We start from the raw sequence: 19,877 nt of genomic DNA on the forward strand, positions 1-19,877 counted from the left end.
GGGAGAGGTGGGATTTCTGGAGAGAAAGGAAGAGGAGGAGGAATCTAGGCACGAAGGAGATGCCAGGAGACAGGGAGAGGAAACAGGAGGTGCAAGATGAAAGAGAGGTAACACCATGTGATAGAATACAGGTTAACACAAATGGGTTGAGTTGTAAGAGCTCGTTAGGAGGCCGAGCTTTCATAATTAACAAGAAGTCTCCATGTCATTATTTTCGGGCTCATTCTCCAAAGATAGTCTGACCAGGAAGCTTGTTACATACTGTGTCAGACCTTGATCATGGACCCCTTGGTGATATGAAAGTAAATTTCTTGTTTAAGTCGAGCTGTCTGTGGTATTTTATTAAGTTAACTGAAGCAGACTATGACAGATACCCACCCACTCAAGGCAATCGCAGTTTAGTATTACTTAATACTAACTGCAAATCTATAAATTTGTTAGATAAAGCCACAGTGGTTTGTGCCAAGTAGAAAGTAAATAAAAATGTGTTGATTTTTCTCTAAAATTTGATATGACAGGCTGCTTCATGTCCTTTACACATTGACCATCTTTGGAGAGTTCGGTCAAAAAGGCCAAGAAATAGTTACTATTATTTTAGATATTCTCCGAAAAATATTGACTTAACTTTATAAAGAATATTCTCTTCAGTAGGTAGAGTTCACATTCCTACCTGTACTTAAGGTTGATAATTTGTTTTTGATATCTTCCTTAGGGATTTGCTTCCTGGGATGACACCTTCAATGATTTTTAACACAATAAAATCAATAAAATCTTATTTTATGCTCCAAGGAATGAGTAATATTCAGCAATACTCAGCATAGTACTCAGCCTTGGGGCTATTGGAATAAAATTTGACAAGGGAAGACACACACACCTGACTGGGTCCTGGAATGAGGTATAGAACATTTTCTTTTTTTTTCTTCCAAGTGAGTCTTCTATTTATTTATTTATTTATTAAAAATTTCCACCTTCTTCCTGTCTCCCTTTTCCCTTCCCCTCCCCACTTCTCCCTCCCTCTCTAGTCCTAAGAGCAGTCAGGGTTCCCTGCCCCATGGGAAGTCCAAGGCCTTCCCCCTCCATCCAGGTCTATAAAGGTGAGCATCCAAACAAACCAGGCTCCCACCAAGTCAGTCCATGCAGTAGAATCAAAACCCAGTGCCATTGTCCTTGGCTTCTCAGTCAGCCTTCATTGCCAGCCACATTCAGAGTGTCCAGTTTGATCGCATGCTCCATCAATCCCAGTCCAGCTGGCCTTGGTGAGCTCCCATTAGATCCGTCCCAGTGTCTCAGTGGGTGGACGCACCCCTCGTGGTCCTGACTTCCTTGCTCATGTTCTCCCTCCTTCTGCTCCTCATTTGGACCTTGGGAGCTAACTAAGTCCAGTGCTCCAGTGTGGGTCTCTGACTCTATCTCCATCCATTGCCAGATGAAGGTTCTAGGTGATGTGCAAGATATTCATCAGTGTGGCTATGGGACAAGGCCAGTTCAGGCACCCTCTCCTCTGCTGTCCAAGGAACAATCTGGGGACCTCTCCTTGGACCTGGGAACCTCTCTAGAGTCAAGCCTCTTGCAAACCCTAAAATGGCTCCCTTAATTATGATATTTACTTCCCTGCTCCCATATCCACCCTTCCTCCATCCCACCCATCCCATTCCCCCAAGCTCTCCCGAATCCTCCACTTCTCCCTTCTCTCTACCCATCTCCCCTTCATCCACCCTCCCACACCCCCGTACACCCAAGTTTTGCCTGGCAATCTTGTCTACTTCCAATATCCAGGAGGATAACTATATGATTTTCTTTGGGTTCACCTTCTAATTTAGCTTCTCTAGGATCGCGAATTATAGGCTCAATGTCCTTTAATTATGGCTAGAATCCACTTATGAGTGAGTACATACCATATTCCTCTTTTTGGGTCTGGGTTACCTCACTCAGTAAAGCGTTTTCTATTTTCATCCATTTGCATGCAAAATTCAAGATGTCATTGTTTTTTACTGCTGAGTAAAACTCCAATGTGTATATGTAGAATATTTTCTTACTTTGAGAACATCCGTACATCTTCAGGCTTTTTAAATCCTGATCTAAAGGGAGGGGCTGGGGGGAAGAACCAAGTGATATAATTGCCTAAGTTGTTATCATATTTATCCCTTTACCACCTCTTAGAATTCTAAAGAGATCTAAGAACTTCACCAAATACAATTTTATTTCTCCCATACACTTTTCTGGGAAAAGGGTTCAGCCTCTATAATCTCAAAGGATGTAGGGGGAAAAAGCAAGCTTCTCTTAGAGGGATTTGTTTTATTGAACTGAATGAAAGCCCTAGGTCTCCATCCCAGGCCAGCGAGGTGTGACCAACTTTCCTATCTTTTGCTCCACACCTCTGTCTCCACACCCAGTTGGGCTGCTGATCACCCGTTCTTTGGTTTTATCTCCCAGGTATGTCTGCACTGGTTGTGTCCCACATTACCCTTCCCTGGCAGTTGTGCCGCTCTTAACGCCACTGCTGGATCAGAGTGGCTTTTGAATGGCTGTCTCATGTGAGAGCGACTCACCTCATTCACTAAGACTACGCCCCCCCTCCCGCCCCCTCTTTTCCTCTCTACTCTTTAGAGCAACCTGACCTTACCGGGCTGGAGAAGCAGCCCATCCCTTTATCCCCTTTGTACTTTGGTCTAGAAACCTTAGATTTGGAGGCAGTACTTTTTGAGCATGTCAGATCATGTTCCCGTACTACCTTTTCCAGACGATGTAAAAATCTTTTTTCTATTCCCGCTTAAAACATGTTGTAAGAAATGGCGCCTACAGTGAGTGCACTCTTAGCTCTTCTAAGAATATTACATAAAACTACTAACAGCCATCTGAGAATGTCAATTACATTGGTATTTCTGCGTCGAGTCCCCTGCACCTGCTATGATCACTGTTTACCTCAGAGCCTGCACCCCCTTGTATTCCTCACCCCTTGTACTCCCCACCCCTTGTACTCCCCTCCTGTCCCCTCCCCTAAACCCCATTCCAAGCAGACCCCTTACATAGAACTTCCTCCTACAGCCCCCAGGATGGGGGTAAAGAATTGAACTTCACTCTTTCCCATAGTCTTCTCAGCAGCATTCTCAAATCTCTTCCCGCTTGCTGAACACGGATGGGTAAGTTCTTCACCCCCTGCTAAAAGTTGCCTAAAATCGGCGGCGTCTGGCCCTGGCACAGCCTGGCTCTCACACAGAGCGAGGGCTGGCCACCGAGGAGCCGCGATCTCTAGCTTATTTCTAAAAGCACGCTCGCCTCCCGGAGCGGCGGAGGGAGGCCCCGCTGAGAGCAGTGTCCGCCCGGGGGCAGCTCCGTGGGCCCTGACCGCCACGGAGCTGCGCCGCGGCCTCCGTTCCTCGTTGGGGCGCGGCGCGGCCGAGGCCAGCGGTGGCAGCGGCCCCCGGGGGATGGCGGCGGACGGGCTTCGCCAGCAGGTGGCCCCGGGGTCCCGGCGGCGCCGCCCCCTCCGCCAGCGCGGCCCCTCCTCCCGCGGGGGCGGTCAGCGCCCCGGCCGCCGCTCCGCACCCGCCGCCGCCGCCCTCCTTCGGCTCGCCGCGTCCCCCGGGCCGCGTCCGCAGGCTGAGCCCAGGCGGGCCGCGGCGAGCACCCCGCAGCTCCGCGCCCCCGCCCGGCCCCGCTCCCGGCGGAAAGTTGGGCTGCGGCGGGCGGCGTTCGGGATAGAGCAAGGCGGCATGAGGGGGCACCGAGGGGGCGCCTAAGACACCGGGAAGGCGGCGCCGCGAGAGGGGATAACTTCGCCCGGGAGCCCGCGCCCGCAGCCCCCGGCCGGGCTCGCGGTGGTTCCTCCCGTCCCTCGGCCTCCCCCGCCGATCGAGACGCGGACCTTGGTCCCGGCGGCTCCGCGGCGGTGACACGAGCCCGCCTCAGCCGCCGCCTCAGACTCCTGCCGCGTCGCCACCTTGCCCGCACCATGGAGTTCTCCGAGAGGAAAAGAAGCAGGAAATCCCAGAGCTTCAAACTGGTGAGCCGAGGTAAGCGGCCGGCCCGGGGACAGCGGCGGGAAGCCGGCACCGCGCTCTCCGCGCTCTCGGCCCCGCGCGCCCGGGCCGCCCGCGGGCTCCACGCCGGGGGCGCGCCCGCCACGACCCCCTCTTCGCCGCCCGAACCCGGGGCCCCGTGGGCCACACACGCCCCGCCGCGGGGAAAGTTGTGCCTGAGGGGACCCATGGGGTGTTATTGAAGGTAAACAAGTCGGAGGGCACGTCAGGAAATTAGCAAACAATGACACCGGGGAGCCGAGCCCGCTCGGGGGTGCCGCCGCCGCGGCCGCCGCTGGGCTGGGGTGGCTCAGGGTTTGCCTGGCCGGCAGGCCGAGCTTATACTGGGATTTGTTTTTGTTTTCCTCTTTTTCCCCCCGCCCCGCAAAGAGAAGGAGGGGGGGGGAGAGAAAGATGATCATTGTTCTTTTTAAGAAGAATCAGCTCGTTAGGGATCCAAGCTCAAAACAGAAATTGTTGTCATACAGCATCTTTTCTATGTGTTTTAAGACTAGATAGTATACCAGTCAGACAAGTGTCATTACAAGAAAGAAAGAAGGAAAAAATCCAGCTAGGTCCTGCCGACTAACAGGTGTACAGCACAGTCTCCATGCTTTTATCTTGTCTAGGGAGGAGAAAGTTGAATAATGTCTTCACTGGGTTCTGTTACTTATTCTAACCTATCTTCCTGATTTGAGTCTTTTTAAAAAAATGATGGCAACCCCAAGATAAGGAATACACCTGTCAAAATGTCGTGTGTTGCCTCAATATATGAAAGGGGTGACCCCGGCCCCCATGGTAATGGCACAGGTCCTAATACTTAGTTTCAACCCACCCTCTGTAGGTATCTTTGAGGTCAAAGCCAAATCACAGAACCTGTCCACTTTCCCTGGGTGGTTTTTATCTAGCGTTGGCATCAGAGTGGAGAGGCACATGATTGTTCCAAGGGCCTGCAGAAGTCACGAGCAAGCAAATGGACTTGGAGGGTGGTTTCAAACCGTCGAGTTTTCCAGACTCAGCTAATCTGAACCGGGGATTCTGTAAAGCCCACTTTTCGTCAGTCTGGAAATGGTTTAATTATAGACATTTTGAGGATCTGCCCATCTGTGTTTCCCCTAATTTAGTTTTGTGCTGTTTAATGATAGAGGCCTGAAATAGTGTGTGTATTCAAAATATTTGGCTACTCTTTCTTGGTACACCCCACCCCACTAACAAGGCCATTGATGACTCCGTTTTTTTGTAGTTTGTAAATCTTTGGCCCATTTGATACAACCCATGTGCTCCATTCGGGAGTGGAAGCTGCTTTCTTATTTATGACCTCAGGCAACTTACTACTTACTCTATCTTAAAAGAGAGGGTAGTTTTGCCATTTTGTCCTGTGCCATCTAAGGCAAACAAACCCACCCACAGCTTGGATTGTTGATGAAAAGAGACATCTATTTTCGCACCCGAGTGGTCCTGCTTTGTAAAGAACTTCATTGCCAAAGTGCTGTAGCTTCCACAGGAGGTCCTAAGATGTATTTGAGAATTGGATGGACATAGTTCTTCCTTTTTTCATTTTCTTTCTTTCTTCCTTCCTTCCTTTCTTTCTTTCCTTCCTTCGTTCCTTCGTTCCTTCCTTCCTTCCTTCCTTCCTTCCTTCCTTTCTTATGACGTCCGATTCTGCTGTGCAGGTGCTTTTCAGGGTTTTTTTTTTTTTTCCAGATAAACTATTGCATGTTCAATAAAGCACAGTGGTTGAATGCAAAAGATTCATTTATGTGGAAGGGAAGAATCTTGCTTCTCAAAGTATACTTTTTTTTGAAATAGCACATCAGTATCTTTTTTTTTTTTTTTTAATGTGCTTACTTTTAAGCTGAGATTCTTTGAGTACCTGAGTCAAGAGACAGTTCGGAGGCACGCTACTATTGATATGCTCATGAAAATGGGTTGTGGAAATACATTTGGGAAACTCCCCTGGCCTGAGGTTCGGCAAGATTGTTCTTTTTCTTAGAAATATGTTTGCTCTCTCAAAGAAAAGAAACCTGGTACTTGCTATCTGAGGGCAAACTTCACTGTGAAAACTCTAGCCACGCATAGCCGTTGTGTAAAGTCAGAGTGATCGTTCAAGTTTGTGTACTTCCCAGGGAGCAAAGTTTGAGTGGTTTTCGTTGACCACAGTCTCTGCGAGAGTTCTTGAAATTGTTCCTATATATTATACATATAGAGAACGGGAATCTTTAACTGCTTATTATTACTTCTTGAAGCCATTAAAATTCTAATTTTCGGTTGTTTTCTTGTGCCAGATTATCACCATGAGGTGTATAAGATCTCAGAATTCAGCCACGATGTTAATGGGGAGACCAAAGAAACACAACCCATTTTTTTAGGTAGGTTCCTATGTCAATTAATTTCCCAGCAAAACAGCATGGTGTGGCCATTTGCAGCTTCAGGGGCAGGAGGGGTGGGGGAGAGATTGTGTAAGAACGGGAAATGTCTGCCGCTGCTTAATGTATGACATTCTTTTCAAGACCTTTTATTTTACAGATTGCCAATATATCCCTTATTAACATTGCTAAAAGTTGTAATTTCAGACATAAATGTTTATTAGTGTCTACACACAGTGCTAATTATCACTCAGTCACAGAGCCAGATGCTGACTGCGCAGTTTTGTCGCTCGGTGCCCACCCCATTTCCATTGCGTATTCGCTGGCATGCTTCACTGGCAATAGTTTGTGTAATTGGGGTATTACATCTTTGACATCTGGATAACAGAAATTCAATTTCCAGGAAGCTGCTATTTGTTTGGTTTTGCTTCTGCCTTGGGTGGGATAGAGGATTAATGTGCTGTCTTATTATAATGTCCCTTCACCTCTATGGCCTGGTTGCTAATCCTGGCATGACAAAATTAAATTAAATCTTTAGTCAGAAAGCGTAAGGAGGATAAAAGTGTGATTGTCCGCCTAACCACCTCCTCGTAGTGCCAGTTGCTACCGAACAGCGTTTTGTTTCCTAACTGCGTCCTTCTCACTGACATCTGGGGTCAGAGAGAAGAGGCCTTTCACCTGCTGCCATCCTTCCTGGTTTGCCTACCTCAGGGGTAGACAGAGCAAAGGCAGCATCCTCCAACCCTTCTGACAGGTACCGTAGCCTGTTTGCCAGGTGTAATGTGGGCCTAAAGTACATACGTGAAGAATCTTGCCTATCAGTTGGTATCTGCAGCCTTTGAGCCCCAAATCAAACTGTCTAGGATGCTTCCTCTCAAAGTGCTTAACCAGGCAAAGTATGGGGTAAACAGTGACATTTGGCTTCAGCTTTGCCCATCCTGGACTCTACAACCCCAGGTAGTAGTAGGTCGAGAGCCAGGTGCTGCATAGCCAGGAAGCAGGCCGTGTGAGGAAGCCAGGGTACGAGGGCTTGAGAGCAAGGACCAGAACCACCCAGTGACTGGGGATGGGTATACCTGTGGCTGAATTGCTGCATAGACCCAGATTGGCACTTTTTTCTGATAGAAACATTTTAACGTCTGGAGAGTGTAGTGTGCTTTCTCTCTGTTTTGGTCTAAGGAAGAGAAAGGGAGCAGAAGTACAAAGGGCCAGGCAGAAGTCACACGTAGAAAGGTGGAATTGGGGGACATGAACAGTTCCTACCATAAGGATCATCATAGGCACTAAGACAGAATATTCCCAAGGCTAGCACCACCCCTGTTGGCTGTCATGAGCACTGACCACCAAAATCAAGAGAGACGCTGTGGCCCAGAAAGAGACGTGTCTCCTTTTGGGCTCTCCTCAGAGCGCTAACCTGGGTCAGATGAGTTCTTTAAGGACCACTCGAGAAAGTGAATTTGCCTTCTGCTAGAAATTTTACATTTCTCGTGTCAGTGGAACACCGTGTTCTGGATTTAGTTCTTGTGCAGACCAGGCCTGCTGTAAGCTCATGCCTATTAGTTGCTCGAAGAATAGTGGTGATGTTAGATAGTAATCAAATTGTGAGGCTGGAAGAACAAAGAAGAGTGGGGTGCGATTCAGTCAGATGCAGGCTCTTGGGCAGGGCAGATGTCCTTTCTTATCTGAACTGAAGCTGAACGAATACCGCTAAAGAGCCAGGCGTGGAGTGGGGCTCACCTTGAAAATGGTTTGTAGAAGGCCTTTGCCAGCAGGAGCTTAGAGAGGAGTAAGTACCTCTTCCGGGGAAGATCAGATATGGTTCCCAGAGACCCTCCAGGTCAATTAAGAAGTGCAGATGATTTGGACACATGATTTCTAGAGCAAGAAAAGGCTCCAGATAACATCTGAAATTAAGAATTTTGTTGTTCACTGTGTTACAGTTCATGTTACTCTTCTTCAAACATAGATTTATATGGCTTATCTCATAAATTGCTGTAACCTGTTCCTAGTATTACTTAGGCTGTGGACCTAGGAGAGTGTGATACTTAAGCACTAACTGTGTACCTGTAGGAAGAACTAGTGCACAGCTCCCAATCAACATAGTACTTTCTCTGTTCAGACATGTGTATTCTCCGTAACACTCTGCATCTATAAGATTTAAATATGTGTCTCAGGGGACTAGAGAGTACCCTAGAGTTTGGCAGAGCTTCCCACATCAAATCTATTTCTTTGAAATATTTTTGGGCAGCTAACTAATGTAATATATCCAGTGTGGTAAAGTAGCTCCCTAGAATGATGGCTGTGTGAGTGCTTTGGGAATTACTCACATGTTTTTGATTTGATTAAGGGTTGTAAGAGGTAACTTTACCCTGTGGACTTTGACTTTCTGAAGGCAGCTCTATGAAACTACAGTGAAGATTTGAGCACTGTTTGAAGGAAAACAACTTATTTAGCCAACTCAACAAGTGTTTCTGTGAGGAAAAACTGTGAGTTGAGCCCCTTTCCTGAAATGTGAGTGGGATCAGAAATGAACAGGACAGGGGCCCTGCTCTGTGGACTGACGTCCTTTGAGGGATGTAGGGGTAAGACCGTTCCGGCAGCAGTGAGGTGCACTATGCGGCAATCACAACAGCGGATGTTTGAGTGGAGCGTGCAAGGCTCTTTACACGAATGTTCTCATCTACTCTCACACATCTGTAACCACGGCATCATCCTCATCTTTGATGAGGCTTGGGGCAGACACTCCACTGCCAGTCTCTCTCTCTTCCTGAACAATAATCAAATGGCAGTTGGAAAGGAACAGAGAAAAGGAGCAAGAGCTAGGTGGAAGGGTAGGGTGGGGAGCTAGACCTTGAACTACAGAGATTTGCAGAAGCAGAAGATTCCTGGTGGGAAGGGTGGTACTGGCCAGCACAGAGTGATAAGCAGATAGGCATCTTTATGGTTGGACCTTAAGTGAGTGTTGCCCTTTAGTTTGGAGAGTATATTCTGTTATCTGAGAATGATCAGGGCAGTTGTTCTTCCCATAATAATGGGAGTAAAGCTCAGAGTGAAAGGAAGGCCAGTAGTGGCAGAACCTAACTTCCTCTCTGCCAAACCAAGTCAGGGATTATTGAGGCTTCTGCTAGTAAGAAGACACTTTTTAATGAGACAATTTATTCACATAAATTAAGTGAAGCCCCTTTTGATACTTTAGATTTTCATTTACTCTTGTGGTATAGAAATCTAAGGCATATTTTTTTCACGTGTTCAAGCCCCATTACTTTATTCATTTCATAAATATTTCTTGAGCTCTCCTGGCATTTGTGCCAACCCCTGTTTGTGTTGTCCTTTTTCATATTTCGTTCAATAACGTAGATCTCAGCAGATGAAGCACGCACATGGTTCAGTAGTGATGCTGTTTGATTGGTGTCCAGATCTCTGAATTTGTAATCTCTTTCTTAATGAGACCTGCTGCTGCCGCGGGCTCCAGAAGCTCCCTAAGAGAACACAGAAGAATTCCACACAGCTCTTCAAGCTAGGAATTTAGTCCTTGACTACAGTGAAGTGCTCCTCCCTGGGACAGCCACTTGAGTAGCCTGGGTCCCACCTCAAAAAGTGCTACCTGGGGCCACCCCAAAAGGAAAGAACCTTTGATTCTTTCCTTGTTCATCATATAGCATGCCAAGAATTGATGTAACCTTGGGGTCAGAGGAATCAAGAAAACAGAAAAAGGCAGAACCCTTAAATACTAGTATTTGGGATCTAAAACACTTTACTTCTTCCTCTCAGTCTCTGTAGCTGCCCATTTCCCAATGAGTGCTTCTCTTCCTTGACTGGACAGTGAGGGAGCATCTCTGTGTGCTAGGAATATGGCAGATGTAGGAACCACTTATCAAAAGCCAGATGCAATATAATGCTAAGAACTTCATATGTTATTCCATTCATTGTCCTGATAAAAGTACTGCCATTCCTCTTCCTAGGAGAATCTGGGAGGGCTAGGGTGTAAACCATTGTGTCTCCCCTCAAATCCTTCCCTGGACCACATGGTATGCTTATTCAGATGCGCTCCCCTGAAGGGCCCCCAGCATGTACTGCTGACAGAAGGAAAGCAGAGCTGCTCCAAGAAGGGCACCGGAGACCCAGAGAACCGCACACGCTCTACACTCCTGCGTCTCTAGCTTGGAGTGCTGTGGTCATTGTTAAGTAAACCTGGAACCCCATGTTTCCTAAGATTGCCATCAATAGCAGAAAGGCTCCCCAAAAGACTTAAGAAGCCATTGCAACCTGCTTCGTTGTTAGAAAGTCACCTGTGTATATTAGATATATTGTAGCTTTGGATGCAGACTTGGTCATTCTTAAGCTGCTGCTGGCTCCCTAGAGCTGGGGGGGGGGCATTTGTAGTTAGTCTTATCTCACTGTTTTCACTAATCGCGTAATTACTACCACTACTAGACTAGGAAATAGACCTTGGTCTTCCTCCTGTTTTTTTTTTTTTTCAAATGAGAGGCTTATCTCATAGATAAAAGTGACTTGCATAAAGCTGTACTGTAGTTAGCAGTTGACCGTACTTAAAATCAGGTCTCTTGACACCTGCTCTGAGGTCTTTTTGCCTCTGCTCCCTTTCTTCACTCCCCTACTCTGCTCACGTGAGCTCTTCTGACTGACTCCTCTCTGCAGGGACTGTGGACTCCCGTTTGTTTCTGATAACTGAACATTCAGCATCCACAGTCCAGTCCTCCAAATGCCACAGATGAAGATGGGCACCTCAAATATGAGGTCAGAGTTGGAGGACTCAGGAACCACTGAGGAAGAGACGGTTGTTGTCTCCTGTGTGCTCGGCACATCCAGGCCTTCCTGTTTGAACTCACACTGCCTCTGAGAAGACTTTCCCATTTGCAGATAAGAGAAGTGGGTCTATAGAAGTGTTTGCTCACCCCGAGTTATGGAGCCAGTAACGAGCCAGATTTTTTTCTGCTTCTGCTTTGTTTTTTTTTTAATATTTTTATGGTTTATTTAACTTTATTTTATGTGCATTGGTGTGAATGTGTCAGATCCCCTGCAACTGGATCTTCAGACAGTTGTGAGCTGCCATGTGGGTGCTGGGAATTGAACCAGGGTCCTCTGGAAGAGCAGTCAGTGCTCTTAACCACTGAGCCATATCTCCAGCCCCTCTGCTTCTGCTTTGTGAAGAGTGCATGGCTCATCCTCCTCATCTTCCTGCGCATTGTCTTCCCAGCTTACCTTTCCATCCGTCTCTTCTGTCTTACTCTCACTGAAAAAAATGTTCTATGTTGAACTGGCCTCTTCTCATAGCCCCTGAAACTCCTTAAATTCGTGCCTCTACCTTCTCACCATGGCTACTTCTGCAGCCTCCACTCTCCCCTACCATGCCTTGTCCCCTGTCCCGGCTCCTAACGACATCCTATCTGTCCTGATGGTGTTTAAAGTTCAGTTCCAATATTGCCTTGGCCACACACCTTTTCAGTTTATAGTACAGCAGAGAAAAAGACCTAGGTTCAGAAAACTTCGGTTTGATCTCTGGTTAGCAGTCAGTGGCACTTTGAGGGGCTGAAGAGATGGCTCAGGGCTTAAGAGCACGGGCTGCTCTTACGGAGGACCCAGCACCCACGACTCTCACGGTCATCTGTAACTCCAGTTCCAGGGATCTGACCACCTCTTCTGGCCCCCACAGATGCTGCATGCATGCGGTGCACAGATATACATGCAGGCAAAACACCCACACACATTTTAAAAATAAAACTAAAACAATTAATGGCATCTTGAATAAAACTCTTGAGGAATTTTCTTTATCTCCTGTGATGGAGTGATGGTGCCTGCCAAGCTCCTTCATCAGATTCTTCTTCAGCATATGGAGTCCTAAATCACATCTTTTCAAACTGGAAAGCACTGTGCTCTTAATTCATATCATTCCTTTTCCCTTGCTCCTTCCAAATTGAAAGTGTTTTTCTTTTGAATGGTTTACTATTGAAGATCAACATCAGTCAGTCCTTCCCAGTACTTTCTGGGCAGTAGTGGGGTGCGGCTTTAGGCAGAGGCAGGTGGATCTCTTTGAGTTCAAGGCTAGTCTGGTCTACAAAGGGAGTTCCAGGACAGTCAGCACTGCTACACGGAGAAACCCTGTCTTGAAAAAATAAAAAAAAAAACTAAACAAAACAGAGAAAAAACAGTACTTTCCATGCACTGCCTCATCTTTATTTTTGTGCCTGGCTTTATTGTGATCTAGGTAACCGAGCAGGTCCTTCCCCAGCCCTGTTCTTAACAGTTGTCACATTGAACTGTGTCTGTTTTCACTACCTCTCCTAATCTGTCCTGATGTCGCTTGTCCAGTCCTAGAGGCAAGCGTGGCCTGGATTCCTCTTCGGATCCTCAGAAGCACTCAGTATAGTGCTGTGCTTACAATGGTGCTTACCTGGGAAGTCTTTGAACTCTCAGTTAATATGTGGATGTCTCAGACACTGTTACCTCATACTGAAGAAGAATCATCTTAAAATGCACTACTCTATTGCAACTTTTGTATCAGCTGATAAACCACACGTCAGTGTTTCACAGAAGTGCTTGTATTCTACCAGGCTATCTTAGTTACTTACTCTCTGTTGCTGTGATAAACACCATAACCAAGGCAACTTATAAAAAAAAAACAAACAACGTATTTAGTTGGGAGTTGGTGACACACGCCTTTAATCCCAACACTTGGGAGGCAGAGGTAGGCAGATCTCTAAATTCAAGGCCAACCTGGTCTACTAGTGAGTTCCAGGGCAGCCAGGGCTACATAGAGAAACAAACAAACAAACAGGGGCTGGAGAGATGGCTCAGAGGTTAAGAGCATTGCCTGCTCTTCCAAAGGTCCTGAGTTCAATTCCCAGCAACCACATGGTGGCTCACAACCATCTGTAATGAGGTCTGGTGCCCTCTTCTGGCCTCCAGGCATACACACAGACAGAATATTGTATACATAATAAATAAATAAATATTACAAACAAACAAAAGAAAGTACTTAATTGGGGCTTGCTTATGGTTTCAGAGGGCTGGTTCATGGTGATGTGCTGCATAGTGGCAGGCAGGATGACACTAGAGCAATAACTGAGACCTTACATCCTGACCCTCAGTACCGGCTTGAAACTTCCAGAGTGACACCTCCTCCAAGAAGGCCACAGCTCTTAATGCTTCCTACACAGCCCACCAATTGGGAATCAAACATCCAAACATATGACCTATAGGTGACCATTACCATTCAAACCACCACACATGTTAAAGCTAAAACTTGGGTTTCCTGACGCTGGTCTGTGAGATACAATTTGTTATATTTTCTTTGAGATACAATTTGTTATATTTTCTTTGAGATACAATTTGTTATATTTTCTTTTTAAAAATCCAGAAAAGTTCAAATAGGAGAGAAGCTTGCAAGTGAAAGTCAGTAACATGATGAAGACTGAAAATGAAAGGCCATGTGATCTGCTTGTGTTGACCTTTGCCACGACACTGGAATCATTTTATAGAGGCAAAGTGCTCTGGATAATCCTTACCCATTAATACCGGGTCTAACTCTGTCTAGTTCTCAGAGTCTACACTAAGCAGATTTTTACTTAAAGAAAATAAAGCCGTACATTGTACAATCCCTGCAGTAAGCCTGCCATCCGTTACCTTTCTGGGGGAAGAGAGGCCAGGAGCACAGCTACTCACGTCACATCTCCCCAGGGGTGCCCTGCAAGGGACAGGTGAGACGGACATCACCCGCACCCACTCTTGAGGATCCACCCGGGGCAGTGTCTGTCCTCAGGAAGGTTGTAGTCTCACTTAGACTTGGTGTCTTTCAACAACTGCTGTCTAGGTGAGAAGTGGAGATGTCACATTTACTTCTCCTACCCCGGCTGTGATTCAGTCATTATAAAATGTCCTTGAAGGGGAGAGTCCAAGACACATTGATAGTTTCTCCTTCCCACTTCCCATGACAGTGTGCTTATACTTTTTTTTTTTTTTTTAAAAAAAAAAAGAATATATGAGCTTCTGTAAGAAAAGTAAAGATTCTGGAGCATTGTATTTTGCGTCTTAAAGTTAAAAATAGTTCTAGTACGTTGATACAGGAAACCTGTTATTCTTGTAAGTAACAGGTTATTGGAGAGAAAACAACCTAGAAAGGGATGCAGCAGCAGCCGCAGCAGCAGCAGCGTGGGAGACAGCCTGGCCATGCCAGAAGCCCAAATGTGGAGTGGCTGATCCAGGAGACACCTTTAGTTTTCCTCTAGTATCCCACACATCTTGTCTTGCTACCCTGCCTGACATTGCCTTCATTGAATGCCTTCTCGTTAAGGCCCACACTCCTTTGCATGATACAGCCCCCTCACAAACTATGTCACCTTCCCATTTATTCTCAGCCGCTACACTCAGCATTCCAGCCACTTGTCATGCTCACAAGGGGCCTGCTTCCTCAAACTGTAAGCCGTGCTCCTCGTCACCATTCCTTGCCACCCATCTTCCTCTCTCACAGGTTCTGTCATTCCTGAAGCTTCCTCTATGCGGTCAGCATGCACTCTCCTGCCTCTGCCCTGCAGCATTCCTGAGACCCCTATTAAAGTAGAAACATGAGTAGTTTATCCATGGACCTCTCCTGTTACATCGGAGGCTAAGGGTTAGCTCTGCCCAGAACATTAAGGGCTGTTTGGTGAATGAAGGAAAAAAAATCTGATTTTAAACTTGGCTTGAAGTGAAACCTCCAATTTAAAACTTTGTTACTCAACTCTTTGACCTCTTAAAAGTTCTTATCCTGGTGCTATATTTAGTAACTAACTGGACCTCTCATTTCACAAGTAAAATATGTCAACCCCAACAATGGGATGTTTAGTTTTAATTGTGTATATTTCTTATTTCACTAGGTTAATAAGAACCCCTACTCTTGTCCTATTTCTCTGAAACCGGATGCTGTTTGTGACCTTGTGTGTTAGCCTTCTTTTACCTCCATGGCTTTAGATACTCACACCACTTGGGGAGGTGCCCCTGAAATATTGCAGTACATATTCCTGGGCTCTCCACTGCTGGTCTCAGTATGGAGTGACCTCTTCCCCTCTCTGTGTGGTTCTTATTTATTTGTCATTCCAGGTTCATCTTCGGTCTCTTTAAGGGCAAGACTTCTGAGTTTAAATGCTTCCTGTTTTCCTATTGCAATATTTGGTACAGGACAGACTCTTAATAAACCATTGTTGTTGGTTTGTTTGTTTTTCAAGACAGGGTTTCTCTGTGTAGCCTTGACTGTCCTGGAACTCGCTCTGTAGACCAGGCTAGCCTCAAACTCACAGAGATTCGCCTGCCTTTGCCTTTCAAGGGCTGGGATTAAAGACGTGTGCCACCACCACCAGCTTTAATAACCATTCTTGAGTGAAGGAGTACCACATTGAAGCATACTAACTGTAATTTCCTACCAGTTGTCAGCTAATCTGCGTGAGCCAACACATTGAGTAGAGACAGTTTCTTGCATAGGAATGTCCCCTGCACAGGGGGTCTTCATTCTGTCCTTAACATGTTGGCAGCATAAATACACATACGTGTCAGTAGATCCTATCCACATGTTATAACAAATCAAACATGCCTCCTATATATGTGACCTACAGCATAGTCCTTAGCAGGCCATGGTGTGGAATAGTCTTGTGGGCAATTTAAAAAAAAAAAAAAAAGAAAGGAAACCCTACAATTGTGCAGCACTAGGCAGGTCTGTCGTTGTGTGGCAGTCATGGGACTTATTTACAAAGCTAGGATGCTCTATCACTGCGGTCTGATCCAGTCTTGTTGTCCACCGTTTCATATGTGGTGGAGACCTTGTTGTGGGGCACGGCACTACCCCGTTCCCATCAGCTGATTGAGCACTCTTGCCTTGGTTGTTTGGCTGTTATCTTACCCTTCTCTGTCAGTCTCACAAATGAAAGGCTGTGATGAACAGAGAGAGACGGAGGGCACATTCTGTTGATGGTCAGGTTACTGTGCCTCCTTTCTGTACAAAGGATGGCTTATTACATGTGTACTTGACAATGTACTTAAAATCATTGCAAAGTTGAGACAGATTTTCTTCCCTATTCCAGACAATCAGTATCCTTGTAAATAAGAATCCATAAAATTGTTCTCTGAGTATTACATTTTTTTTCCAAGCATGTACAAGTATACTGTGTTATTTGAGTTCCAAGGGTTTTATAATGTTTTTTACTCAGAAATCAAATTTTATATCTGAAAGGTTAATGGAGAAAACTAATTATGCTATCTGGTAACCAAATGTGTGATGAGACATTTGTCTCTGTAATTAACAGCAAGGAACTTTTATGGTTTCATAAAATCGAGTGCTACATGGAGTATGCTGTGAGCATTTGTTTGGATGAGGTGTCCAAAACAGAGATGTTTATGGATGATATAAAGTTGAACTGAAATGGAATGCAGGTGTCTGTGCATCTTACTGCATTTCTCATTGTTGAAGTGGAAGCCAGAAGATTAATAACTTTACTTTGTCATGATAAAATAAGTAATGTGTTCTTGGAACAGTGGTACGGTACATAAGTTACTCAGTAATTCCAAGAATTTATTCTGTTCCAGGAATAATATCCTTAACAATTTATTTTTACAGAAAAAGTGGATGCAACATAATAGACTATGAAGCTGCGTATGTGGTTAATGGAATTATATCTCAAACATGACTTCACACCTACACATAAAATGTACAGAATCCCACATTCTGTACATTTAGCTTAGCAAGGCTAGCTAAGATACAACTAAAAAGTACAAAGTCAGAGGAGGCAGAACTTAAGGTTCTCCATTAACACTAACTCATTCTCATCGCACATATATAATTTTTTCGATTACAGCAAGACTTTAATGGGCACCTTAGTATGCATGGCATGAACCTGGCTGGGGAGCTGCTGCCACGGAGCACAGCGTTAGGATTTCTCCACACGCTCTTCCTTTGAATGCTCCTGTGGAAGGGAGAGCCTGGTGCTGGGACACAGAGGCCATGTGTGCCCTCTCTTGACCCCACTCTCCCTGGGTTACTTTGGCCATTCTTCATTTGTCAAGTAGAGGGATCTTTTTCTGACATCTTCCACCTTGGATGCACTAAAGGGAAGAAATAGATACTTCCCATAGGGAAAGCTTCCTTCCGTAAGACAGGACTGGGCCGAGGTACCCAGTGGTCCTGCTTGTCATCTGTGCTTGCTCGATAGGAAGGAGAAGTTCTTTTGAAGATGCCAGCTTACTTCTTTTTTTTTTCAATTTAAATTTTTTTATCTGTTTTCTGTGCATTGATATTTTGCCATGGGTGTTGGGTCCCCTAGAACTGGAATTACAGACAATTGTAAGCTACCATGTGAGTGCTGGGAATTGAACCTGGGTCCTCTGAAGAGCAGTCAGTGTTAATTCTTAACCACTGAGCCATCTCTCCAGCCTCTGGCAATTTACTTCTTATAGATCAGTTTTTAAAAGCTTTCCTTAACTGAATCTTCCTAACATATCTGTTAATATAATTTATTTTGTATTCATTTTGTGGCTGTCTATTGAACCGCCACTAATGCTGGGATAAGGGATGTTTCACCCACTGGGTTGAGATGAGGAAGGTAAGGGCACTGTGGGTATTCGGAGCAGCAGAGACTCCAGGGTACTCAGAACATGGCCCTTTAGAAAGGGGCCTTTTCTTTCCCTTTAGCTGTTTCCGGAGTGTGCAAACCAGTGGGTCTCTGCGTCTGTGTTTGTTTCTCGTGCCTTTTCTTGCACTCTTGTCCTTCTGTGTGTTTATTTTGTCCTGCTCTGATGTGTTAGTTATGTTTTATATTTTATCCGAGGGGCTGAGTGTTCAGAGAGATGATGGCATAGTAGGAACAGAGACATGGAGGAGCTTCAGAACTGCTGGATGGCCTTCATTTTATACATAAAGCGGTGGGCCTGCTGGCTGGATATGACAGTTACTAACTAATTAGATTCTGATTGAATTGTTCTGAAGGGAGGCAGACATTACCTGTGTGATCCTAGTGTTCAGCCAGACCTGAATGCCACTGCCAGAGACATTGGGGGCAGGTGGCAGGAACCAAGACTCCAGACTGAATACCACTGCCATAGACACTGTGGGGGAGAGGTGTCAGGAACCACAACTCCAGACTGAATGCCACTGACATAGATATCAGGAGAGAGGTGTCAGGAAAGGAGCAAGGAGGCCAGACAGGGAGACCAGTGAGCCATGTTGAGGAACTGGGACTTCATTCTAAAGGTTTTGGCATTTCATAGCAGGATGTGAAATAATTAGATTTGCATTTTTGAAAGAGCCCACTAAAGTCATTTGGAATAGGCTGGGTAAGGGTGTCGCGGAGGCTTTGGGGTAGAAGCCTCGAGAAATAATAGGAATGAAGTCGTAGTGGTGATGGGGAAGCATCCTAAAGTAACTGAGAAATGACAAGAAACAGCTTAATGATTCAGTGGCTGGAGGAGTAGAAGAGAAGAGGAATAGTTCCCTGGTTTCTGGCTTGAACAACTAAGTTTGCTAAGACTTGGAGATAGGCACAGTTATAGCAATATAAAGCTGGAGCAATGATATTAAGATTGATTTTGCGGTGTCTAAGGGAGGTTGTCTAATACACAACTGAGGTCTGGGGCCCTGAAGTGAAATGTGCACTGGAGTTTTGTATACACATGCTTAGTGGAGACCAGAGAGAATCACTCGCTCCAGGAAGAATGTGGAGGGCAGGGAGACACCTGAACAGGGGTGTCCTGAAAAACTAAGGCATTAAAGGGAGTGCTTTGCATACCAGTGGTTTTGACATAGAAACGGGTTGTGATATCAGTTTAGTGGATTATCATTAGCACTGAGAACAGTAACTAGCAGCAGCAACAACAGTAGTAATAAACAGAAAAATAAATAAATAGAAAATACCAGAGTGCATTGCATGCAAGCACAACACATTGATGAAAGTCATGAAACTGTCCTCACATTTGTGTGCGTGCTATCCATGTTCTAGGCTGTCATGGAAATGTTTCTTACTTGAACCGTGTCATGAAGTTGGGAAGCTACTCATTTAAGCCGCCGTTGCTGGGCTCTAGGATTTCCCACTAGTCTCACTCAGGGAAGGTGGCCCCTCCAGCTGCCTCTGGCTGCAGGGTTACCCGAATTCATGAGATCTTTGAAGGAAAAGGCTGCACATGTGACCTGTTCTCATCATCATCTCTATTGTTTACATTAAAAACAAAACTGTGTAACAGCATGTCTATTTAACTTGCAATATTTTAATTTTTAATTACTGAAGAAATGTAATACAGTCAATACTCAGTCATGTTCACATTTAACTGATCCATGATGTAGATATGGAAATTAACATCTTGGGAAACAGAGATTTGCACTGTGTATTAGAGCATTGTCAGAAGAGTTCTGTACAGTAGATTAGAGGATCAGCATTTCAAATTATATTGAAAAGACTGCCTCTTTCCAAACAGTAAGTTATGAATATTTCATCTCACTGAATGAAGGCAAGGTTTT

At 45.4% G+C, this 19,877-nt stretch overlaps 1 protein-coding gene across 5 annotated transcripts in view; it reads left to right on the forward strand.

Annotated features, from left to right (window-relative positions):
* The first annotated feature begins 3,610 nt into the window (after window positions 1-3,610).
* Window positions 3,611-19,877, forward strand: part of Bend7 (BEN domain containing 7) — a 79,271-nt gene continuing 63,004 nt past the window's right edge. Inside the window, exons 1-2 of one of the 5 annotated variants that reach the window (XM_085699082.2) lie at window positions 3,611-4,013; window positions 6,305-6,388. In XM_085699082.2, the coding sequence (XP_085555208.2) occupies window positions 3,953-4,013; window positions 6,305-6,388 (145 nt within the window). In that variant the 5' untranslated portion in view covers window positions 3,611-3,952. The remainder of the gene's footprint in view (window positions 4,014-6,304; window positions 6,389-19,877) is intronic. The other 4 variants (XM_087896372.1, XM_085699080.2, XM_085699083.2 and 1 more) reach the window with 4 other exon arrangements.

This window comes from Myodes glareolus, chromosome 14 (genome assembly GCF_982192425.1).
Source record: "Myodes glareolus chromosome 14, mMyoGla1.1, whole genome shotgun sequence".
Lineage (NCBI taxonomy): Eukaryota > Metazoa > Chordata > Mammalia > Rodentia > Cricetidae > Myodes > Myodes glareolus.